This window comes from Lontra canadensis, unplaced genomic scaffold, assembly GCF_010015895.1.
Source record: "Lontra canadensis isolate GAN:19392208 unplaced genomic scaffold, GSC_riverotter_1.0 scaffold37, whole genome shotgun sequence".
Taxonomy (NCBI): domain Eukaryota; kingdom Metazoa; phylum Chordata; class Mammalia; order Carnivora; family Mustelidae; genus Lontra; species Lontra canadensis.
Window position 1 is genome coordinate 9026985 of NW_022631031.1, and position 25669 is coordinate 9052653.

Here is a 25669-nt window from a genome sequence, read left to right on the forward strand (position 1 = left end):
CTATGTCTTTCCTCAGAACCTAGAGTTCGCGCCATCTGTCTTTCCTGTCTGGTCCAGAGTCTTCTGGCTCCCTGGCATGTGAGTGGCTCTGTAGTGAACACGGACCTCCCCGAAGGAGGTGACTGGTTCTTGTTGTCGAGTTCTGTCTGGTCGTGCCGGATCGAGTCGTGTAAGAACCTCTCTCCAAGGTATCTCCACTCTGTTACAACTACTCCCCTACCCCATCAGTGTGGTTTTATCTTCCCTAAATTGTGCAAAAGAAGAGAGCAAAAGATCTTTCTTAAATTCACAAAGTAACCACAGATTAAGGCCAGCTATAGGTAAAGTGGTAAAGCAGGGTAAAAATGACAGAAATCTCTTCCCTCAGCCTACCTCACACACACGGTGCCTGCATTCCGGCCTCAACCCTCTCATCCTTCGCCTTTGCCTCCCTGTCCCTTACCAGGTGACTTGGTCTGTTCCACGTATGCCTTCGTAAGATTTTGAACACACATGCCAATGCTTACACGAATATTTGGTTTTCTAAGCCTTTAACCTTTAACCACCTTTAACCACAAGGTGAAAGCAGTTTTCTCCCACTTAGTTAGGAGGCGGTGGAGCTCTACAGGCACCTTCCCTGGTCCTTGCCCTCTGACCTGTCCCTGGAGGCTGGCTGACCCTAACTATGACTGAGTGCATGCAGGGGAGGTGGTCCTTCCCACCCTGTGCCCATGCAGAGGCTGTCCGTGGAACCCACCAGACACATTGAGGACAGTTCCCAGCTTGAAACAACATCAGTCCAAGGGCACTGGGGCTGCGTCAATGCCACGGCGCCTCTGCCACCAAGCTGAATGGAATCAAGCTGCAATTATTGTGACTGATGCAACATGGTAGAAGTGAAAAGGCTTGCGGCTTTTTGTTTCTTTCTGATTTCACGTGCCTGGAACTCAACAATGGGCTTTTTACAGTCTTTGATCAAAATATAGCTCTGTGTTAGGAACTTGATTTCGAGATATTTTTCTCCTCCTGCATATTGAATTTTGCAATTAAATTGCCTCAGACCTGTGTCATCTCATTTTCAAGAAGATGAAACCATGCTGGGGACATAGTAGGTATTTAACAATTTTTTTTTTGATGAATTACAGAGTGCCAAAGAGTAAAATACACTTTGTGCCTTTGTGTTAAAGAGTAAGAAATATCAGAGATACTAGCCTAGAAACTAATGAAACCAGCACAAAGAGCTGACCGTCTTTAATAATAGAAACAGAGCACTTCTCCAGAATGTTTTATTACATTTGGAACCTCTTCAGGCTTATCAAATACTGAGGTTAGAAATTAGATAGATCCCTTCCAGACTTGCTTTCTTTGTAAGATCTTCCTAAGTTTGAGCATACGCCTTTAAAATGCCTCAGAAGCTTCCAGCAGCAGCATTTTCTCTCTCTGTGACAGGTGTGTGCCCATCTGCATATTTTTTGTTTTGTCTTTGCATTTTACTTAAAGGCTGTTATAAATATGAATTATAAATGCGTAAATATGCCAGCTAGATGTTGATGAAAAAAACAGACTCGTAAGTCGGCTGCGCCGCCAGTGTTCTGCAGTGGGCTCGCTGGAAGTGGAGTTGATGACGGCAGAGGCCGCTGGGACTGGTTCCTGGCTCAGGCACTGACGGAAAAGGCTGCCTGTGATTTTTCTTCCTGACGTTCCCGTAACCACTGCGGCCTTGTCAGGTTTTCCTGGGAATTACTAAGACTGTGCTTTCTGGGGAGTTGAAACTATTGATCACACTGAGAATTTCGTGTTCTTGCTGGGTCAACATTTCCCATTGGGTGGAAAGCCCTGAGTTTTTATTTTAGACCTGAGGGATTTCTGGCTACTTTCATAAAATGACAGAGTCTTGGAGTTGGAAAGAAACCTTATAAATGACTTCATTTTTCAGGAGAAACTGAGGCGCAGGAAGTTTGGGCTTGGTTGAACGTGTTATGTTAAAGAACACAGTGACATCTGCTCACTGGCATTTCATGGGTCTCTGGATTGGTACAGAGCTGCCTTTCCCTGGAGTACTTCTATGGGAATCAAGAAAGTCATGTGACACAGGGCTCTGGCCTCATCTTCACATAGCCTTGAATGAAATGAAGACCAAGCTGCCCCAGGGATCTGGAGGGATGACTCTTCAGCCCCAGTTGGAAGGAAGATGATCATGTATCCTAGTGCTACTCCAAATGCAGTCCTTAGGCCAGCAGCCCAGACCTCACCTGGGAACCAGTGAGAAACACAGAATTCAGAATCTGCACCGTAACAAGATCCCCAGATGATCTGTAGATATATTAAAGTCTGTTAGAGAGCAGTCGTTGAGCATTTGACTCTTGATTTTGGCTTGGATCAAGATCTCAGGGTCATGAGATCAAGCCCCACATAGGCTCTGTGCTCAGTGCAGAGGCTGCTTGTCCCTCTCCCTCCCCACTTGCGTTCTCTCTAAAATAAAACCTTAAAAAAGAGAGAGAGATTGTGGGCCCCACCCTGACTGATTCACAGGCCTCAGGCGAGCCTGGATTTCTACATTTTTAACGAGTTCCCGGAAGACGATGAGGCTTCTGGTCCAGGCCCCCACTGTGAGAAGTTCTGCTCTGCAGGAACCCTTGCCCTGCCACTTCTTTGCAAGGCACTTGGGAATCTTCTAGAGCCCTTGAGTACCCCGTTCCTGGCAGAAGGCCCTGAGGATGAACCCGGAGAACCTGTGCTTTCAAATACAAGTTCGGACTTACTCTACTGTAACTAGTCCCAGCCCCAAGGGGTTCCCAGTAACAGCAGCAAGTAACTCATAGGGATGTTTTTTGAAGATTTTGATTGTGTTTTTTCAGAGTCAATAAAAAGGATTTTGTCTGCTGATTCTATGACATAAATAATTCATAGTGTTTTAAAAACAGTCAAGAAGAGAACGAAGATGGCCGTGGCATACCAGGCCCCGGAGGCCAAGCGGAGCCACATTCTCGCCGGCACCTGGGGGAACACGAACTCTGACGCCCACCGCCCTCGCGTGAGGGTGTAGAACCACATTGGGAGGTGTGGCAGGGATGCCAGACTGCTTGCCCGAACTCTGCCCCAGCTCTCGGTGAAACCAGTGCTCCAGTGGGATTCCTCGGCACGCCACTCAGATTGCCATCATCTTCGATTCTGCCTCTCCCATCGTGAGAGTTGACCTCTCCCAGAAGAAGCGCCCTTTGATGTGCAGTCTCGATGAGATAGCACCTTTCGGGGGAGGGCTTGGTAGAAGCTAATTGGCATGTGAAGGATACTGGAGCATTTGTAATTAGCCCTCCAGCCCCAGTCCGACCAGCTGTTAAAACATACCTGATCGTTTAGGTACCATCAGCCATGAATGGAGGATTTGAGAGGCATTTAGGTCAAGCAGTAAGTTTCGGAACCTGCCAGCAAAGAAACGTAAGTTGTTATTGGTCACACCTTTTACTATTATGGAAAAGAAACTGGCTGAATCACTGTACCTGAGAAGCCAAATAAAAACAGTGCCAACAGTGCTTAAGAGAGCGGGGCTGTCAAGACCTGGTCTCAGGAAGCTGACCCTTGGGTAAACACCAAGCCTTCATGGGGTTCTCTAGGTTCCCTGGAAGGAGAGCACGTGCTGATGCATGGCTGGGAATGAGCAGTGAGTAAGCCAGAAGAGACTGACCATTCTAACCTCTGGTGCTAAGAACAAGTCACGATAAAGGGAAGTTGAAAGGGCCAGGAAGAAGGGTGAGGCTCCCACATCCCAAACAGGCAGACGGCTGCGGATGGTGAACAGCGTGGGACTGGCCACCGCCCGCCCCCTGAGAACACGCTGCTGGGTGTCATGCTACAGTGGAAAGTTCCGGGGACACCGAGTCAGGAAACCTTTAGCTGTGTGACCCTTGACACAGTACTTAATCTTCGAGCCTCAGTCTCGAGGAAGTAACATAACATGCGGGAGAGTGACTGGTCCAGTCCAGTGTTAGTCCAGTCCAGTGTACTCACCGGAGAGTGAGCACACACTCACTTGGGCTTTTTCAGTCTTTTTGATTTCAAGCCTTTGAGTCAAAGCTGGCACGTGGAGGGCTCTTCAGGGCCTGGGTAGAGCAAGATGATCACAGGTGGGAGGCAGGCAGTACCATGGAAATCTATCAGGGAGGCTGACAAGCAGACTTTTGGAATTCCTTGAGTCCCTGCGGAATTTGAACACCATCTGAAAAGACTGAGAAAGAGCAGCTTCTTCTCATCCTTCCCATCTCTGAAGGCCTGGCCAACATTCACCTCTTTTTCTCCTCTGCTCTATTAGTTCATTCGACTGTTAATTCATTCAGATTATTTATTAAGTGCCTACTGTGTGCCGCTCGCTAGGGCTATAGCTGTGAACCAGATAGGTCTGTTCTCAGCGCCCACTTTTGACCTTTGGCCAATGGAGGAGACCGCGAAGAGCTTCATCATTTCAGTTTTGAGTAATGCCATGAAGCAAAAAGCTTTATAAGCTTTTACAAAACAGGCCTAAACTGGCATGTGCCTGCGTGCATGCCTGTGTGTGTGTGTGTGTGTGTGTGTGTGTGTGTGTGTAGAGGGGGGCTGATAGCAGCGTCCGGAAAGTGGCTCCAAGGAAGTGACACTTCAACTGAGATCTGAAGCGTGGTTAGGCTTTCATCAGATGAAAAAACGTGAGGCGAGCCAAGAATAGTTAAGGCTCCTCTTTCCCTTGAGACATGGAAGCCCCAATGCCTTTTGAGGGAGGGAAGAGAGAGGAAGGCATGAAAGGCCCTTGCTGAGAAGGGGTCAGAGGAACGCCGAGCTCAGGGGCGTAGTGGGGCCACCAGCGCTGAGAGGCCGCGAGGATCCATGTGCACAGGCACTGACGTGTCCCCTGCTGTGCCTTTTCCCGAGAGACGTTCAGCTGCTTTGGCGACAGTGCAGAGAAGCCGGGTGGCGGTGTTTAAGGTTTGGTTTGTGTTCAGGTTTGGCCTTAAGACGTACTTGGCTTATTTTTCAATTATTTGCTTGATATGCGCATCTCTATTCTTCTTCTCTTCCTTATAAATCATTAAACGCTCATTTTTAGAGTTTGCTTGGGAATTTTACTCCTCATCTTTCCTACAGAAATAAGCATTCAGTAAAAAAAATTTCTTGATTGGCTCCTATTTTCCAGTTTATGTTGATGCTAAGAAGAGGGGGGAAATGAGGTGGACACATCCTGCCCGCCCCCAGGGAACTTTGAATTTAGTGCAGAAGAGCAAGGGCATAGGAGATAGACTGTAAAGCCCAGGTTGCACACTTCCCGTTTAGACTCGCTTACACAAAATGAAGCCCTTTTACTATGTACCTCACCTGGTCTTTAAGAATCTATCAGTAGGGGCACCTGGGTGGCTCAGTGGGTTAAAGCCTCTGCCTTCTGCTCAGTTCATGATCCCTGGGATCAAGCCCCGCATCGGGCTTTCTGCTCAGCAGGGAGCCTGCTTCCCTTCCTCTCTCTCTGCCTGCCTCTCTGCCCACTTGCGATCTCTGTCTGTCAAATAAATAAAATCTTTAAAAAAAAAAAAAAAAAGAATCTATCAGTAGCTCCCTTTTCCCCTCTCCCTCCCTCTCTCTTGAGATTTACCATTAAAAATAAAAAATGAGGGGGCCTGGGTGGCTCAGTCCGTTGAGCATCTGTTGATTACAGCTCAGGTCATGGTCTTGGGCCGTGTGATAGAGCCCCTCGTTGGGCCTTGCACTCAGTGTGGAGTCTGCTTGACTCTTCTCCCTCTTCCCCACTCGCCTGCTCTAAATAAATAAATATATAAATATCTTTAAAAATTACATGAACCTTAAGAATTGGTCTTCAAGTCAGGATACGCGCAAAAGCAACCTTAGAAATTACTCCTTACCTATCAGTCTCTTACCCCTTGGCTTTACTAAAGACAAAAAAACAAAAATGGTGATGGGGCTTTCATAAGCAATAAACTATATTATTTCTGTCACGTGAGTTTAACGTTTTGAAGACAAGCGAGAGCCACACAGACCCCTCCCCTGGAAAGGATCAGCTTTCACGTTTCCTGTGTGGATCAATACATTTGGTACTACGAAAAGTAATCCGGTTACACTGACAGATGGCCTTCAGTATAACTTGCTCTGAGAATGAATGCCTGGCTTGTTCTGCCTTCAGCAGCAACCCTTGATAACAGGGTCAGTTAGTGACCTTCAGGATTTCCAGGTTCCTTTGTCTTTTGCGCACAGGTGCTGTGCTTCTCTTGAGCTGCAGAGGAAGAAATGTCAAGTCATTGCTCCATGGTGATGCTCTAAAATTTACAGTTTGAGAAACTATCAATAAGAAGACTCTTACCTTGGAGTCCTTCACCACCTTCTGCTCTTTGGATATATTTTCCCCAACTCAGGAAAAAAGAGAAATAGGGACATCTTTGTGACGACCTTATTTGGCAGAGAACCTTTGTGCCTTAGCAAGATGGACAACCAACAATGGTTTAGTTCCCCATGCTCACCGCAGACCCGGCTCACACTCATCTGGAGTACAGCACAGCAGCTTGCCTAGATCAGAGTCTCTCTAATCTGAACAGAATACCTGAGTTTAAATACACGAGCTTAAAACTATTTCAGGGGACTCGAGAATCCTATCGATGGGTTAATTTAGCCTTAGCCTGGGCATCTGCCCATACACCTTACAGGACAGGAGCCCAGCAGAGAATTTGGCTCCTCAGCTATTGTTAAATTTGTCTGGCTAATCTGTGACTCATAATGTGTCATTTTACCTCATGGTTCCCACACCTGGTCATGACCAGGAAGGAGGAATTCCCATGGGGTTGTGTCCTGACTTCCTGATTTTGTCTATCAGTGAGGGGTCATGAGCGGAGGTGGTTTCTATCATGCTTAATTATGAATTGACTAGGACAGCTATAAAATGGTAATGACTATCATTACCAACCTCGCCTGCTTCAGAGGAATCAAAGTGTCTGCTTCTATCGCTGATCTCACTGGCCATCCCAACTCCACCAAACTGTTACTTACACGGTCTGCTGTGGTCAGAGCACCTACCTGTTAAGAGAGTCAAAAAAACAAATAGCTGTCATTTGGTCGTCCCCTTTCACTAATTTTATCTGGATTTTTTTTTTCTTTCCTTTTGGAATCGATTTAGGTGGCTGATAGTCTAGGCTAATGAAGACGAAACACCTAGCACAAGGCGCAAACAGCAGAGTATGTCTTTCCTTGAAGGGGCTGATCATTGGGCTGAGACTAGGATTATACCGCCACCTTGTGGCACCTGCTTTTAAAGTGAAAGGCCATCGTTTTTTCCTGATTGAATCACATATTAAGAACATGAAAGGATATAAGAGGATGAGAGATGATGGAGCAAAATAATTTTGCCCAAAATACTTATTAAAATTTGCTTTCCAGATCTTTTCAGAGAAGCCCCAACAGAGTTCTGTAACCTCAAGTACTGACCTTTCTCAGAGCGAAATGACAAGTCCTCACAGTAGTCTGAATTATATAAAATTGGGGTGGGAGGATGGTACCACTGCCTATTTTACAATATCACACATTTGTATTAAGTGACACTCTCAGCTGAGTGTACATCAGTGCAGCCAATAATGACGTCTATTCTAAAAAATAAATGATATGCAACTATTACTCTTTCATGAATATGATGATCTTCAGCTCATCTCAGTAGGGCATACGGGTGCCGTCATAAATGTTAGCTGAGGTACAATGAATGGTGTTCCCTTTCCCTATGTTGAGTAACTCATAGAATATTTAGAATGTTTACCCATGTGGTCTGACAAATATTTTTCAAACTTCCAAAAACTAATATTCCACAGTTGAATACAATTTTATTGAGTCAGGTAAGAACAGGACTGAAAGAAAGAGGCTTAAATAACTCCATGAAAACATGGGAGATTGCTCCATATTGTTCATGGTGTCCAAATTGTCCTGCTGCTACAGATTAATTCTGGATACTCAGAATACCATCCCTGATATACCCATTAGAGGAAAATAAGATGGTCCTCAGGAACGTATCACAGACTTTGGAGCCTTTGATTCTCTTTTCCACAAGGAACTTGTCTGGGAAAAAGGCACAGTGTATAAACTGGCAAATATCATCATTGCGGCAGGAGCCCTTCCTTTTCAGGGTGACTTTTTACTTCCCAAACACTGTGCCTCTTGTCCGCTTATTCTATCCCGCTATTGCTAATCCTGATAGAAGCCTTCCAGGCAGAGGGAACGTCACAGATTCCCCCTCCCGCCCCCCCCAGTTTAGAACACACTAAATTGGCCCCTGAGCAGTGCTTTTAACCTCCATGAAACCAGCGCATGAATCTAGTCTTGGGAGGAAAGGCGATTGCACTGCCTGGACCACTAGATCTGTACTTTCATCCCCAGCAAGAAAAAAGAGCATGGAGTGATATGTGCATCCAGACACATGGTGGGGTTCCATCTGGACATACAGTCCAAGCTTAATTGTAGATAAGACCCCAAAATGGAAGGCGATGACCAGAGAGGGAATGGGGGAGAGAATTCGGAAACCGAAGTCCAGACAAAGGAAGAGACCAAGAGAGAATAACAACAGCTGACACAGCCTTGCTGTACAATAGGAAACACCCCCACACACCCCAGGTCTGCTGCAAGGGTCTAGAGGTCAGGTGTGTGCAAACCCCTGCTCTCCCGCCAGGCCCCTAAAAGGGGGGCTGCCCTTGCTGCTCTGCCACCACTGCTGTGACCTGGTCCTCCCGTGTCCTCCCGTGGAGTTTCACTCTGAGGCTTCTAACAGGCAGAAGCTGCCCAAACCACAGGAGCCCTTGTCCTTCGGGAATACAGCTCAGAAACGCACTGATGGTCATGCTTTTCCTTGTGAGAGCCTTGTCCGGGAACAAAGTAACTCTTTTAGTAGCTTTTCAACAAATTTTAGTTGAAGGGGAGTGAGCCAGGAGCCTTGACACATTTTCTCTGAGTTACATCTTTTATTCAGTAGCTCGTAATAATCCACTCTCATGGTCTCCCTACACCGTTCCGATAGGCTGGGCACCCCACATAACTTCATTGTTGAGAGAGAGAGACAACGTGTGCAGAAAGGGAGAAAGGTCCTACAGATTCCACACTAGCTTGCTGGATAGATATCTGGCTCTTGAATAATTCACACAGCAAAATATTTTCTAGGAATCTGGCACTTTATAAATAGACATTGATTAAATCTGTTGTATGAGCGAATGAGTGAACGAAGGAGGGAATCCACAAACGCCTGCACAACAGATCTCTTTTGTTTGTGTTTCCTAAAACGTGTTATGCTTTGGGCCTGTATATAAAAATTTATTTCATATATATTCATAGGTCGCCATGATTTATGTGCTTGCTTGAATATATTTTAGTAACTGGTTGTGGTGCCAATTTGTAGTCTAAATTTAAAGTGAATTATTCATTGCTTCAACAAACCAGAAGAAAAGCGGTGGTTATTTTCATTCAGTTATAGCTGTCCAGGGGCAAACATACAGAAGCAATTTGACCATCCATTACTGTATGCGTGTATTGTTTACAGGCATAATATATAACCAGCACAGGAAGAAAGACGCTCTGTCTTACGTAGGAAGTTGTACGTTTATATATTTACAGAGCATTAGGAAGTGTTCATGTTGATTCAGGGCCCCAAGGAAAACAAGGACTTCATCTAAAATACTCTCTGCATACATTGTAGATAAAAGTTTCTTTTTCTCCAGCTTTTTATTATTCTTCAATCTTGAATATTCAAATAAATGTATGTGCTCACTTGGAGAAAATTTGGTCCAATTGAACTGCCTCTGCCAAAATGGCTTTTATTCTCCAAGCCCTTTCAAGGGGCACTCCTACTTGGCACTAAGCCAGCCAAGTGCTGGCTTGAGGCACACAGCGCAGTGCTCCCAGAATGTACTCAGAGCTCTTTCAGTGAAGCAAACGACAGTGTAAATATGGATCGTCTTCTGCAAGGAAAAATAATTTTTTCAGTTCTGATTAAGATAATTTATTTGTGAAATTTGAGATTAAAGGCAGTCCCTTTTAAGTTAGAATATTCTAGAATTGAGCCAAAGCAAATATTCTTTAAGCAAGGCCTTTCTGACAGGAGAGAACTATTAATTTTTTAAAAATTTCTGAGTCTAGTTGACAGCTAATGTTACATTAGTTTCAGGTTTATAAGATAGTGATTCAATTCTCTATAGGTCATGCTCTGCTCACACAAGTGTAGCTCCCATCTAGCAGCAGACAACGCTGTTACAGTACCACACTGTATTCCCTATGCTGTGACTTTTATTCCCGTGATTTATTCATTCCATAACTGGAAGCCTGTATCTCCCAGGATAATCATTAGTTTTTAATACACTGCTCTATTTTTCAAAATCTGTAACTGAAAATATTCCACAATACTCATGTGACCATTTTCATTTAGAAGATTCACAGCTGGAACAGGGAGCACGCAGTCGCCCCTGCTGAGAGGGCGCTTCCTCTAGGGGCTAAGACGACAGTTCTGGAGTCTGAAATGGCTGGGCTCCCATGCTTACCCTGCCACGCTGCATCTGTGCCATCTTGCAGGAACTTACTCAATGTCTCTGCCATTCAACTTTCTTGCCTGAAAAATGGGGATGAGCAGGGTGTTCTTCACAGGCCAGTAGCAGTAAACAAGGAAAGTGTTTAGCACCAGGACAGGCCAGGTATTAAAATGTACTAGGTACAGCTTTTGTGCTTAATTTGTAGTTTTTTATAAAGAGGTCTTATTTACTTCTGGTGATGTATTCTTAGCACATACTTTCATCTGTTCTTTGGAAAATGTGCTTATGGAGCGCTCACAGCAGTTCAGTGAAAACTGGCTCTGAAGACAATCACAGTCACAACAGATAACTGTTCTGGGGTGAATAAAAGGACATTCTCCTTCATTAACTGCACCGGCCTTCAACCTTCTCCAAGAGTGGTAGCTTCGAGAACTAGGGAGATAGGTGGGGAAGGTGTGAACTGTGTTTTTTGAAAGCTGTAATAAATGCTTTCCACTGCTCTGGGAGAAAAAATCCAAATAAGCATTTATTTGCTATGGAATTCATGTGATCTCATTTGATTTGAAGACCTTAAGAATCTGTCCCCCAACATATTCAAAATAGTAAGCTATCCATTGTGCTGGGCGCTTGTGCATTCCCACTGTACGTTTTTAGGTGAGGGAAACAAAGGCCTAGACAAGAGAGACCCAGCACGTCCTGCACACCCCTCCCTGACTCTGCTCAAAGCCTCCCTCCCAACACGCATGCATTACAAGACTCTATCACTTCAGTGAGAAGTTGTTTCAGAACACACCATTCTCTCTGCAGGAAGACGAAGCACCCCATGCCTATGTTCCCCATCTGAAGGACTGACAGACTCCATCAGCGTGTGCAACTTCGTGCACCCACCATGGGCCCCCCGGGGAGCGTGCTGAGCAGTGGGCAAGTGCAGGTTGTCCTGTGGGGCAGTTTGGCCGCTGTTGCCGCTTTCTTCCTCATCGGCTTCCTGATTTTTCTGTGCTCCAGTTGTGACAGGTGAGAGCCAAGGGATATCCAGTGGAACCCTAAAATAACCCGTTCCCTGTACCCAGAAGATTCTTCACCTGAAAAACATGTAGGAATCCCACTCCGCAAGCATTCACAGAAACCCCTGTGTTAAAATTGACTTCTCTGCTGCAAAGCATCCCAGGACATTTTTTTGAGGTTGAATGAAAATCTGTATCTGATTTTGCTGAGGAGCAACTGGAAGAAGCCTCATGTACGAAACTCCCCAGAATGAAATTCTTGCCGCTCTTCTGAGCGCATCCTTGTTAAACTGTATGCTGTCTTTTGCCATCTATGCACATTTGAAGATCTTAAGTCTGATGTGTCTTAAAGGTACTCTTTTTGCTGCCCCTTGAGAGTTACTGAGAATTATTGCTGTTACATGATTTGAAAGGATCATTTTATTAAAGATTGGTAATCTAGAACTACTGTTTCTTAAGAAACAGATTAATTTTCCTATGGGAGAGATGAACTGTATGAGAAATAATCATCTTGTCTTTTTTTAGAGTTAAGCTTCTTCTTCTCCACCCCTCCATGTCTCCCTCATATAAAATGTCTATACTCTCCCAAAAGAGATCTTTGTTTAGGAGCAAAGTTCTTTCTAATGGGGAGTATTTTCCCAGGTGCTCAGACACTGTTCGGATGCTGACAGCCTCCGGGTGGATTGGTATAGACCAGCCAGCCCTCTTCCAAACCCTCCTCCCAGTGACTTCAGGAGAGACCCTGAGGTCTCTGTCAAGAGGGGGGACGTCTGATTCTCTGAACCAAGTAGCCTCCTAATCCCTGCCCAGTTTGGACCTGGGCTCTACAGCTTGGTCTGAGTCCGATCAGAAAACGTGGCCTGCAGAAGAGTTTGCTCCCCTGGACGTGGGAGGACCTGTAATTATTTACACTCCCACTAGGTGTCACTGTTGCCTTGTACATTTGTGGGAAATGTAGTCTCTAGTACTGACAGCTTTCTTTAGACTGTCCTGAGTAAAAATAAATTCTATTTTTATTCGATGGACTTTTCCATAGACTGGAAGTACATATGACTCATCCCAAAAGCATGTATCCTTCCCAGACGTGCCAAAATTTGTATTTTCTTTCATTATTTTTCCAGTCCCATGGCAGTGTGCAGTCAACTTAGCAAAGATCCTGAGTTAAGACAAATGAAGAGTAGAGAACTGTCTGGATTTTTTTTAAAAAAAAAAAAAAAAGGCAAAATCATTTCTAGTATTCTAGATATGGACGTGCCTAGTCCTCTTGTTGTAAACTTGTATTTTCTAATCTGGGAGAAGAGGGAGACCCAGAGAGATGACCAGTCTCATGCTGAGACTTGACCCCCACTCAGACCCTGATGCCTGCAAAGGAGTGATGGAGTCACTTTCCGGCTTTTGCTTCCTTGGCAAAATAAACCGGGATCTTAAAGAGAGATTTAAATGTTGATAAATATTAGGATAGAAAGGGGAGTGTATGTTTGATTCTAGATAGCATGTTTGACAATCCAGCAATGTTTGATTTTTCCATTTCAGAGAGAAGAAGCCGAGGCAGCACAGTGGGGACCATGAGAACCTGATGAACGTGGTGAGCCCGTGTGCACATGTCCGTGTGTGCTTTAATACGTCAGCCGCTTCTCTGAGCACTGTGCCCACGAGCTGGCAAGCTGAAGGAAACCGAGGGAGAGAACCCAGCCAGAGTCTGCTGGCTGTCTAGGCTGTGCCCTCTCTCTGTAGGATTCTTCTTCAGCGTGGCTAGAGGCCTGTGCAATTGGCCAGATTGTCTGGGAGAGTTTCTAAAATGGATGCACTCATGCTGCTGCCAGAGAGGGCCTTCGAGAGCTCCAGCCTACCTGCGACCGCAGGGCCGCCTCTGACCCGCTCGGCCTCTTACCGTTTGCTACGTCTGCGTAACAAAGGACCACTGCCTGTGGGGCTTAAGTAACACGGGGACTGTCTTGGAGTCCTGGAGGCTAAAACTGGTGATCAAGGTGTCCACGGAGCTGGTTCTTTAGAGAGCTGGGAGGGCGAACGTGTTCAGGCCATTCTCCTAGCTTTGGCGGTTTGCTGGCAGTCTTGGCGCTCCTTGGTGCCGTCGCTGTCATGTGCTGTTCTCCCTGTGTGTCTCCATGGGGTCTGTCCGCTCTGCATGTTTCTGCGCAAGCTTCCCCATTAGGACTCCAGCATGACCTCATCCTGTATATGGCCCAGATGGATTTCCACCATCCTCCTTTCTTACGGGGCCTGCTCAGGCCCCTCAGATCCCCCCTGGTGAGGTGCAGCGTGAGTCTCCTGGTCATGTTCTCTCCACTCAGGGTCATGCCCTCGCCTGAGCCACTCTAGCAGCTGGGGACCGGGCCACCCCCGTACTGGCAGGGCTGACGGCATCCATCTTGCTTGAGCCCGTGGCAGTGTGAAAACAGAAGTGTTTCCAGTCCCTGGATTTCTCAAGATCAGGGAAAAACTGCTTTGGGGGAGAGGGTGTGAAACATGGAGCGGGCAGACTGAGGCCGAGCTTCCCCAGGAGGTGTCTCACTACTGGTCTCCCCTCCCTACAGAGGGGCAGGACTCTTGTATCCCCAGCAGCTGGGAGCCCCTGGGGTTTCCTAGCCTCCTTCTCTGGGCACGCACACCACACCCACGGCTGTCCTGGGTTCTCAGCACCCAGGACCATTTACCCTTTTCCCATCTGTCAACCCACTTCTCAGCTGCACCCCATGCCTCTGTTCCCACAGACTGCTGCTATGGCGGTGGTGGGGGTGGGGTGGGGGCTTTACTATTGCTCCTCCCACACGCAGGTCCCAGGAGCCGAGTCTCTCCACCACCCCCCATGCTCCTCAGTGCCAGGTGCCAGGTGAGGTTAGGGCAGGATCCCCATGCCTCGGGACTATTTGAGGCTAGGATTTAGTGGTGGCTCTTCTGGGGCTCAGTGGGGAGGGCCTGTCCTCCATCCTGTGTCCTTCCTGAGCAGCGGTTCTCAGGGAGTGGCCTGTGCTGCTGGCGCGGGGCCCAGGGAACTGTTAGCAAGCCCCCCACCGTGTGGTTCTGCTGGATGCTCCCGCCTGAGCGCCCCCGTGGTAGACCTCCAGCGCCTGCTCATCCACCCCAGGTCAGCAGCAGCCCTGGGTGTGAGGGAAGATGGTGGCAGACAGGTGAAAGGAAGACGGAGATGCTCATGTACCACAGCCTTCACAACCCCACAGCCTCTTCTTACACGGGTGTGCATGTGCACAGGGGCAGTTGTGTGTGAGCTCACACATACAGCCTGTCCACCCAGCTCTAAGAGCTTCTCTCTCAGCTTCTAAATCTTGTTCAACTTGCAGACTCGCCATTTAGCCCTAAGAAGCCCCTGCGGTCAGCCTCACCACCACCACCCACCCCGTCCCCAATCCCAGCTCTTCTACATCCCGGCTCCCCCCCTGAGCCCTAGAGCAGCCACAGCTAAATCCTAGCTTCAAACAGTCCCAGGCACAGGGTGCCCTGGAGTCTGCACATGCGGCTACCAAGAGAGAGGGAGGCTCACTCTGCGCTCCCCTGCAGGATGTCTGTCATGGAAGCTGAGATTAGACGTGGTGGCTAGAACCCATTATGCTACTTCAGCAGAGATGGGTTGGGATGCTGTTAGGAGCCAGAATGGGGGCCTTCCCCCCTCCACCACCCCTCTGACTCCTGTCCAGGTGGGACCCTTCTGTGCTATGAGAGTCTGCTATGAGAACCTAAGTTCAGGACACTCTTCACTCAGGAGCAGCAGACTCACAGGAAGGGTCCATGACATAGCGTGAGCTGTTTGCTGCTATTATTATTATTATTATTATTATTTGGTTCCCAGTAAGAAGTCAGAGAATTTATGAAGCCAACTGGCCAAGCTTCTGGGGCTGCTTATATAAGAAGTTTCCATGTGGACTCCCGGAACATGACCCAGCTGTGGCTTCCTGGGTCACACATGCTGTGTCTTCTGCGAGTAGGATGTGGGAACAGGTCACATTAGCAGTGATTCGGGCTGCCGCATCTCATTCCATGTAATATCCCCACATTCGAGCCTGGTAGGAAAACGGTCAGTGTCGTTCTTCCCTCCAGGCATCCTGACTCCGTGACACTAAGAAAGATTTGCAGACGTGCTCTTTAACATACGGAGTTCTTGTGAAGCCTGATGCAGAGACTTGGCAGACATCAGTGACGTTATCCCCTTACGCCAGGCTGCAGTCTCTTCCCGTCTTTCCTTCAGATGGCACGTTTCTGTTAAGAACAGCATCTTGCAGCCCCTGTGGCACATCGATGAGCCTGCTGTATGCGGAGTCCATTCTGACCAGCACGGGAGCTCCTGGTCCCCTTTTCACCTTGAGCTAAAGGGACTGATCCCTTATGTCCCACCTGTAGCCCACTTGCAGAGCACGGGGCAGAAAGCTCTGCAGATGGTCTTGGAAGACTCCCAGGGTGCTGAAGAGTCCAGGACCACTCTGTCTAGTAGAGCTCCACACCCCGAGGGACGTGGTCCGTGCCTGAGCTGGTGCAGTAGCTGCGAGCGCCTGAGAGCTGCGGAGCATTCCCAGTGTGGCGGGTTCAGCTGAGCAGCTCAGATCTGCTGGGTAGCACTTAAGTTTGAGTGGATCTGGCTTTCTGTTGTTGCTGTTTTCATTTGGAGAAAAAGCCATGGCGACTGTCCTCTGCCTACAGTCTGATCCATGTGGCGTTTGCTTTGCAGCCTTCTGATAAGGAGATGTTCAGCCGTTCGGTTACCAGCCTGGCCACAGACGCGCCTGCCAGCAGCGAGCAGAACGGGATACTCACCAATGGCGACAGTAAGTTCTGCAAAGATACTGGCTTTCCACGCAGGCCTCGTCTCCTGAGAAATAAGTCATTTCAGAATATGCAGCTCAAAAACTAGGCAGTGTGTTCGTGCTCACTCTTAGTATTCCTGCCAGTTTCAGCACAAATAAGCTCATTTGGATGAAAGGCTAATATTGATTCATTGGTTTCTCTGTGCCATTGCTCTAAGATTTGTATACTAACTCATCCCTACAACACCCGATAAGATTACTGTTATTAATAGTATTATTACTCCCTGTAAGATAGCCCTTGTTACAGCTTATGGGTGAAGAAACAGTAGCATGTTGCTGCTTCAACCAATTACCACAAACTCAGAGCCTTAGAACAACAGAAATGTATTAACCCAGAGCCCAAAGTCAGGGTACCAGCAGAGCTCCATTTCCTCCTGAAGGCTCTGGGGTGAATCCATTCCCTTACCTCTTTCAGCTTCTTGTGGCCGTCATCATTTCTTGATTCCTAGCCTTTCCCTCCATCTCCCCGTCTCTTTCCAACTCTCCTGCCTCTTGTCACTTCAAAGGACCCTCATCATCACACTGGGCCCCCCGGGGTAACTCGGGCTGCTCTCCCATCTCGGGCTCAGCAGGTCGTTGATCTGCACCTCTGTGATGCTGGGGTACACATTCCGCATTGCCTACCACTGTACTAGACACGGGCCTGGGCTCCAAGGGCCTTAGAGAACCCTGGTCTAGTCAGTAAAAACAAAGATTAAAACTCCTAAGTCATAAATACACACATACACAGGCATATAAGGACTATACATAATATGTAAGGACCGTATGTTATATAAAAAGTATATAAGAAATATATGCATGAATATAGGTATTTAAGTACACATTTATACATATGCACTTATACTTTTTAAACGTCTATATAAAGACTATAAAATGGAGCGACAGTCATTTAAGAACTTTTTCACTGCCATGTTAAGTATGAGAAGAGTGGGGCTAGGCTTTGTTGATGTATGACGTATGATGATGATGATGCACTTTAACAGTCTCTGGCATGTAGTAGGCATTCAAAAGCATTTGACAGAGGGATGACTGAATGATTCCACACAGTGCACATCTATGGAAATCTAAGAATTTCACATTTGATTTTCTAATTTGGGGTAGAAATGGTAGGGGAAAGGAGCAGCAAGACAGAAGGAAGACCTTTAAAGAGCCACAGGTGTACCATCCCTTTGTACTTGCGGTTGAGGGTACATTTTACCCCACTGTTTCCACCACGTCTGCCAAACAAAAGTGACCACTGAAAAGCAGATGGCTACCAATTATTCCCTCCAAATGGAAGGTGGCCACCATGTGTGCCCCCCAACTTTGGTGCCCAGCCTCTCACAGAATCAGACCTCTGGTCACATTAGACACACTGCCTACAAGAATCCCACCAAGGAGCAATGAAAGTGTGAACCAAATTTATAGCTAAGACAGTTTATTAAACATTGTATTGGAAAGATGTAAAATAGCTGGCCCTAGTTTCAGCTGTGGCTGAAAAATCAACAATCATATTGTCTGCAATTTGCAGTGTAGAGTCAAATAAAAAACAAGCACCTTGATTTAACTTGACTTTGGATTACCCCAGTTCACTGCAATAATTATTTAAGGGATAGTCTTTCTCCATTTTTAATACTTCTGCTGCTTCAGTCCTTTCAGAAGACAGTACTCTGACCTGCATGCAACATTATGAGGAGGTCCAGACCTCAGCTTCGGATCTGCTGGACTCCCAGGACAGCACGGGGAAGCCAAAGTGTCACCAGAGCCGGGAACTGCCCAGAATTCCTCCTGACAGCGCAGTGGACACGATGCTCAACGCGAGGAGCGTGGACGGGGACCAGGGCCTGGGGACAGAAGGGCCGTATGAAGTGCTCAAGGATAGTTCCTCCCAAGAGAATATGGTGGAGGACTGCTTGTATGAAACTGTGAAAGAAATAAAGGAGGTGGCAGCAGCCATGAACCCAGGGAAAGGCCACAGCAGCAGGTCAAAGTCGACTTCCGCTTTGAAAGAGCTTCCGGGGCCCCAAGCCCCCGAGGCGGACTTTGCTGAGTATGCCTCCGTGGACAGAAACAAAAAGTGTCGACAGAGTGTTAACGCAGAGACCGTTCTCAGAAATTCATGCGACTTGGAAGAGGAGGCCCCACCACCTGTCCCCATTAAACTTCTGGATGAGAATGAAAACCTTCAGGAGAAGGAAGAGAACAAGACAGAGGAGGAGGGAGCCGCAGAGGGGACCAGCGAAACAAACAAGGTGGGCTCCCGTGGTTTTCTTTCATGTGCTTTTGTCATGATTGGGCATGATTGGGGCTTTTATTGGCACATCGTTCTGGGAAATATATACAAACACTTACAGGTTCGCTGAATGATGAAAGCTGTTTTAGCGTAAGCTGTGTTTGACTTATTCCCCCCTCCAAATAGTAAAATACTGAAAACTCATGCTTGTAAAATATTTCTCTGTTGGCACCTAACTTGGATATTTTCCAGTTTTTACATCATGTTTAACTGGGACCAAATACTATTTTCTTCATTTTGAAGATCAGGAATTAAATGGAGACTAGACTCTTGGCCACATAGTTACCCCTTCTGCTCGTTGCTGCCCCAAGCAGCAGGATGATCTTTACCCCCTGGGACCCCAGAAGTCAGAGCACAGGAATACACATGGACAAGACAGACTCATAGGGGCCACTGGTAGTACCTGCTTCTATGCGCTTTTATATGAATCAAGTAGATTTTATCTTGGGACAGTTTCAAAACAGTAGCCTACAACTTTTTTTTTTTTTTTAAGAAAAATGTTTATTTTCTTGTTTTTTCCCCTTAATCCACCATTCCCAATCTCACTGCCCTCCTCCCATAGGCATCCATTCAAATTTTTTTTTATTAACATATAATGCATTATTTGTTTCAGGGGTACAGGCTTGTGAATCATCAGTCTTATACAATTCACAGCACTCACCATAGCACATACCCTCCCCAGTGTCCATAACCCAGCCATCCTCTCCATACCCCCCTCACCCCCTAGCAACCCTCAGTTTGTTTCTTGAGATTAAGAGTCTTATGGTTTGTCTCCTTCCCCAGTCCCATTTTGTTTCATTTTTTCCCTCCTTACCCCCGACAACCTCAAATTCCTCATATCAGGGAGATCATATGATAATTGTCCTTCTCTGACTGACTTCCTTCGCTTAGCATAATACCCTCTAGTTCCAGCCACGTCATTGCAAATGGCAGGATTTCGGTTTTTTGATGGCTGCATAGTATTCCATTGTGTGTGTATATACACACACCACATCTTTATCCATTCATCTGTTAATGGACATCTAGATTCTTTCCACAGTAGCCTTAACTCTTAAGTTTAGATATTCAACAAAGCTCTGAAATGTAATAACAATGGCCGAGCTGGGGCACCTGGGTGGCTCAGTGGGTTAAAGCCTCTGCCTTCGGCTCAGGTCATGATCTCAGGGTTCTGAGATCAAGCCCCATATCGGGCTCTCTCTGCTCAGCAGGGAGCCTGCTTCCTCCTCTCTCTCTACCTGCCTCTCTGCCTACTTGTGATCTCTGTCAAATAAACGAATAGAATCTTTAAAAAAAATTTTTTTTAAATAAAATATAAATAAATAAATAAATAAATAAATAAATAAAACAATGGCCAAGCCTTCTCTCTTTCTGCGAACCAGACCACAACAGCCTGAAATTCACATCTTCTGTTGTAAATATCTCCTTGGAATTTAACTAGGCCAGTCTTCTTAGGCAACTACAATATAATTTCTGTTCTCTACACAGGAAAAAGCAAGGTTCTCTCATCTCAGGTTTTGGTAGGAAGGACAAGTAGGTCAGTCAATAGTAGCCTTAAAAAGGATCTGGAGTTCATGATCAAAATGTGAATCCTGGCTATGGTTATAGAGGTTATACCATGTAAGTCATTCTTCACTGTATTCTCTGAATGCATTTCGACTTTAATATTACCCATGAAATCAGCTGCTGAGAGCCTCAATATAGGTGTTTATGAACCGAGTCATGAAATGCAAAAATGCAGCATAACATTTTGCCCTTCATATAAATTGTGCCTGAAGCAATTAAGGCTTTACTTAAAAGCACTTGAAAGATAAGAAGGTCAATTATCTAACCACTACTTGTAAACAATTCTCCAGATATCACATTAGAATCTGAAACTATCCATCTGGGAATCAGATTACTTTTCTACAGTAATACAAGAATGAATAACCCATCATCTCCATTATAAACAATCCTAATTTTAAGTAATTCAGGAACTTGAAATATTTAATATTCATTCATTTTTTCATTAATGCACAAAAAGATTTTAGTGAGCACCAACTATGTGCCACACAACCTTCCAGGTGCTGAGAATACACTGGTCACCAAAACATACAAATGAACAAAAATTCCTGCCCCTGTGGAGCTTACACTTTAGTGGGGAGAGAGAGACATAAATAGACACATAAGACACACACTTATTTTAGAAGGTTTTAAGGTTTACAGGGGAAAATTAGAATAAGGAGGACAAGGAAAGTAGAGTGGGAGTACAATTGTGAATAGATGGTCAAGGCATGCCTACTGTGAAAGTGGCATCTGAATGAAATGTTCAAGGAGACAGGAAAGTTGGGGAAAAGCAGGTGGAGCAGGGAAGGGGCAGTGCGAGGCGCTGAGGCTGGAGCTTGCCCGGCCCACCCATGGAAGAAGAGGGCACAGGTGTAGCCAGAGAAGAGTGATAGAAAAATAACAAAGGGCCCAATCCTGTGTGGCCTGTATTCAAAATCTGAATAAAAAGGGGGTCGTTAGAAAATCTTGAGCAGAAGAACGGATTATTCTTAAGTTTGGAAAAGATCGCCCCAACTGTAGTGTCAAATTCAAGTGTCAAAGGTAGGAGACCAATCAGGTGGGGATTCTCACAAACCAGACAAGAAAGGATGGTGGCTTGGAACAGGGCAATAATGGGAGACGCTAAACGAGAGCCAGGAGTTCTGCTGGGGGACCAGATGTGTAATGAAAGAAAGAAAAATTCATGATGAGTTCCAGGTTTGGCCTGAGCCTTTGGAAAGATGGAATCACCCTTAACTGAAATGAAGAGGAGGACTACAGGCAGGCAAGTTTTGGGAGAAGACTGGGTATTCAGTGCTAGACATCTTCTGTTTTGGACACATACTGGATGCACGAATGAGCAGCCTTATGAGAAAAGGCCTGGGCTGCATTTGTACACTTGGAAATCCTCAGCAGAAAGTTTTTCCTAAAGCTATGACATTGAATGAGGTCATCAAATGAGTGTCAATGGCATCTAGAAGAGTTCCCGGGGCACAGGTCTGGGAAGGAAAAGGAACGAGCAGAGGACACTAAAATAGGAAAGAAAAACAGGGAAGTTCAATGTCCTTGAAGCCAAGTGAAGAAGGTGCAGGGACAGAGGAGTGGCCACTATGGCAAACACAGCAGTGGATCAGAAAGTACGGGCTGAGGACTGACCGTCCCATTGGTTACACGGTGGATATTGGTGTCCTTGGGAGTCTCAGAGGGAGAAACTTGACTGAAATGGGTTTAGGGAGAGAATAAGAAGAGAAAAACTATTTGAGCAATTTCTTCAGACAACTCTTTTAGGAGGTTTTGCTATAAAGGGACGAGGCAATAGATGGAACTGGAAGAAGGGTTGTTTTGTTTTTAGAAACAGAAAGATCAGCATGGTTTCACGTGGGTGGGAATGATTTCATAGCGAGGGAAAAGCTGATGGTATAAACAAAATGGGAGACTTGCTGGAGCACATATTCCTGAGTAGATGGGGAGGGCCAGGATCTCATGCATGAGAGGAGGGGGTCATCTTAAAGAGGGGCTTGGAGAGTTCTTTGGTGATGGGGAGGAAGGAAAACTCACGAATGCAGCGATGGGGGCAGGTGGGTAAAAGTTCATGGACATGTCTTCTGATTTCTTCAGTTTTCTCAGGGCCACCAGCTAAGACTAAGGATGGGTGAGAAGGTGTTGGAGTTTGGGGAGAGAGGAAAAAGTGGGAAGTGGACAGCTAGGAGAGCAGGGACTGGGTGTATGAGCAGTTGTGGTATGACAGGGAGCAGCATTAAGGCCTCACAGGAGGGTTGAATTCACCAGTGATCAGGAAGAGCACTGGGTATTTAATACTACTGGGTATTGAACAACATCACACAGATTTTTTATTAAGTGTTTTTCAGTTGCTTGACATATTTCTTTGTAGAAAAACTTCTTCCCTAAAAAACATTTGAAAACATTTTTATAGATAGACGTGTCACAACATATGTGAAAGAAAAGATGGATTATTGACCTCAGACTATACCTTCCCTTGGTTTGTGTTTATTTTAACAGAGATTTAGCTCATTGTCGTACAAGTCCCGGGAAGAGGACCCAACTCTCACAGAAGATGAGGTGAGTTTTGTTGCTTTTTTTAAATAATCACAAAAGCTCTAAAGAGTTTCTCTCCTTGCATAAATGACTGTCATGTTACCTTCTCCAAAAAAGCTAAAATACTCTCTTCAGCATATGTCTGGAGATCAGGGTTTGGGGATGTTGGCTTTATAATGGTTCAGAGAGTGACTGGCAGAGGGTAAGACATGAAGGAAGAGAGGATAAACAGGTCACCTAAGTAAAAGAAACTGAGTAGGAAAGAAGCATCAGAAAAAAATAGAGGAGGGGAGAAAGTAGGATGAGAAGAGAGAAATTTATGATTGAGAGTTTTAGTGAGCAATCAAGAAGGCCACCTTTGAAGGAAATTAATCATGGACTGGAAAATACAGGAAATTGAACAGGTGGGTATAGGGAACTTAATCCAGTCTAGGAGATGGAGGAGAAAGGTTTTAATGAGGAATTTTGGAGGCCGAGAGCAGGTAACTCCAGGAAGTCCAATTCCAGGCTGGCTCGACAGTCAGATATAGCAGCCAACAGGAGAGGACTCTCAATTCTCCCAAGTACCAGGGCTAAATATTCACTGGTTCAACTTTTCAGTGAACCATTAAACTTACACAACCCAGTATATACATATATACATACATACACACACACACACAGTAAAGCTAGGCTCAGAGAGCTGAACACCTTAATTTATCTGGCGATATATAGCTTCTGCCTAGAATTACTAGTACGGTAAATTTGGTACATGTAGAAAAATGATATGCATATGCAGGTACGTCCCCTCCTACCATCACACTTTGCACAGAGTATTAAAATAGGAAATAGACTACGATCCCACATTGGAAGTTCAAAGATCAGACGAGCTGTCCACAGGTAATGCTGCCCACTTGCTTCTGTGTTTCCTGCCCCCGGGAATGGATCTGCCATCTAGCCACCTGACCTTATAAGCCAGAACCCTGGACATCATCCTTCCCACCCCATTTCCTTACTGTCCTCAAACTCAGTCAGTAGCCAGCTCCCCTGGTTTCTTTCCCACACCGCTCTCTCTGTGCACACAGTGCCCGCCCCTCCCCTCACTAAAGCAGCGTGCCCTCCTGCCAGCCTGTGGCGGCTCCTTTGCCTTCTTCCAGCCTTCTCTCATCCACACTGTTCCACAGCCCTCCCCACTGGACAAGAAAGTAGAATATATGAGAGCTCTGGAAACCAGGCCTTTAAAATACATTGAGACTAAGTAAAAATTTAAATTACTTTTCTTCTAATCTTACATTGTTTGTGGTTGTAGAAAAAAGGACCTAGATATACTGATGAATTTTTAACATAGATTAAAGTGCTGTGATTCACATACAGTCATTTTAGGAAGATGTTTTAGAAAAAAATAATTACGGAAGTCACTTATTTCTGTATTAGTGTAATAGAATGTTAGTCCAGACTGAAACTGAGATCTGAGTTTTCAGTACTATTATCCCAATTTAGCAGAATGATGGGGAAAGGGCTGCTTATAGAAAGAGAAATGGGGAAAAGGTGGAGAGTAATTTAGGAGAACATAATAACAATTTATAGCCAGAATAATAAAGATGAAAGATTTAAGAGAGAAAAGTTATGAAGCCAAATAGCAAGGGGGCTTGAAAGGAACAAAATTTACTCCCAACAAAACAGAATAGTCCTTGAAGGCAAATACTCAAACAGAACATTAGAAGACTTGAGAATCTTTTATAAGCATTAAAATTTACGACATCCTCTGCAGAGTAGGTTCCTGCCCAGAAATAATACGAGTTCCAAATTAATGAAAGAGCCTATAACTTTCTAAAAAGAATATAAAGACCAAGAAAACCCAAGTAATTACAAAGAGTAGGGGCATTTATGGCAGGCATTGGGGGAAGAGCGTTGAGGAGAGAAGCTCAGAGGCCAATCCCATTGTGTGTTCAGCCTTGATGCTCCCGTGAAGGTGAAGAGGCCAGCTAGTACGCTGCCTCCCCTCTTCATCCTCATCTATGATGTACGCTTGATAATCTAGCCACATTTTCGGCTCAGACCACCTTTTAGATATTAAGATATTTGTACCTCGCTAGGAAAAGCAGATGATGTACCTTAATTCTTCCTAATTTCCTCTAAGATTTTGAGTTTGTCAGTGAGATTTTGAGTGAGAATGTCAATTTAATATTCATTAGAAGGGTCAGAGCAACATGGCAAGCGCTTCCCAAAGATGATTTCTCTGGCTCCAAATGTTTGGATTGTCAAGGCCTGGCAAAACAGAGCCCCCAGACTGCAATGAAAAGTTCTCATGCAAATGACCAGTTAGCATGCAGCAGGCCTGTCTTGAGAAGCTTTTGAGGCCAGCTGGAAACTTCATCCACAGTATGTGAGATATGTGAAAGCAAGAAAATATCTCTCTGCACTTGGGAAGCCAAGCATCTGTCAACAGGCATGTTCATTTATTTCCTGGGTATTTGAATTAATCAATCATTATGGCCAAGATAAATATAGATAATGAAGGATATTTCCACTTATTTCCAAGCATGATTTCTAACAGTAAAATAATAACCCTCAAAAAAAATCTCTTAATCAGTATGTTTAATCTATGATTACCAACAAAAATTAAATCCCTCTTGATAGTAGAGGTTATATGGGGGTATATTAGGGAGACTGAGTAGGTATGCCTGGAAAGTAGCCCAATCTTCCCACAGGAAAGAGTGCCCTATACGTTAACTGTCTCCAAATTTCATTTCTGAGTTGGCTGGTTTGCAAATAAGAATGAATTTTTCCCACTGAAGAAAACTTAGCCCCATCTGTAAATGTCTATTTAACCAGTAAGATGCAATGAAGTTGAAAATTAATGGAAAATGAAGCTTTTATAGATATATGTGTATTGCCAACCAGAATCCAGGACCTACTTTTCAGACTACTTTCATGCAGAAAGAGTGGGTCAGATAGTCTAATTCAGTGGTTCTCACACTTTAGTGGGCCTTTGGGGCTCTA

General features: G+C 45.4%; 1 protein-coding gene across 6 annotated transcripts in view; it reads left to right on the plus strand.

Moving 5' to 3' along the window:
• Positions 1-25669, plus strand: part of PAG1 (phosphoprotein membrane anchor with glycosphingolipid microdomains 1) — a 128012-nt gene that overhangs the window by 100681 nt on the left and 1662 nt on the right. For 3 of the 6 annotated variants that reach the window (XM_032869122.1, XM_032869124.1, XM_032869123.1), the window contains 5 exons: positions 11307-11513; positions 13037-13088; positions 16203-16299; positions 17968-18569; positions 22652-22711. In XM_032869122.1, coding sequence (XP_032725013.1) covers positions 11389-11513; positions 13037-13088; positions 16203-16299; positions 17968-18569; positions 22652-22711 — 936 coding nt within the window. In that variant the 5' untranslated portion in view covers positions 11307-11388. Of the gene's footprint in view, positions 1-174; positions 189-11306; positions 11856-13036; positions 13089-16202; positions 16300-17967; positions 18570-22651; positions 22712-25669 lie in introns of those variants that run through there. The other 3 variants (XM_032869125.1, XM_032869126.1, XM_032869127.1) reach the window with 3 other exon arrangements.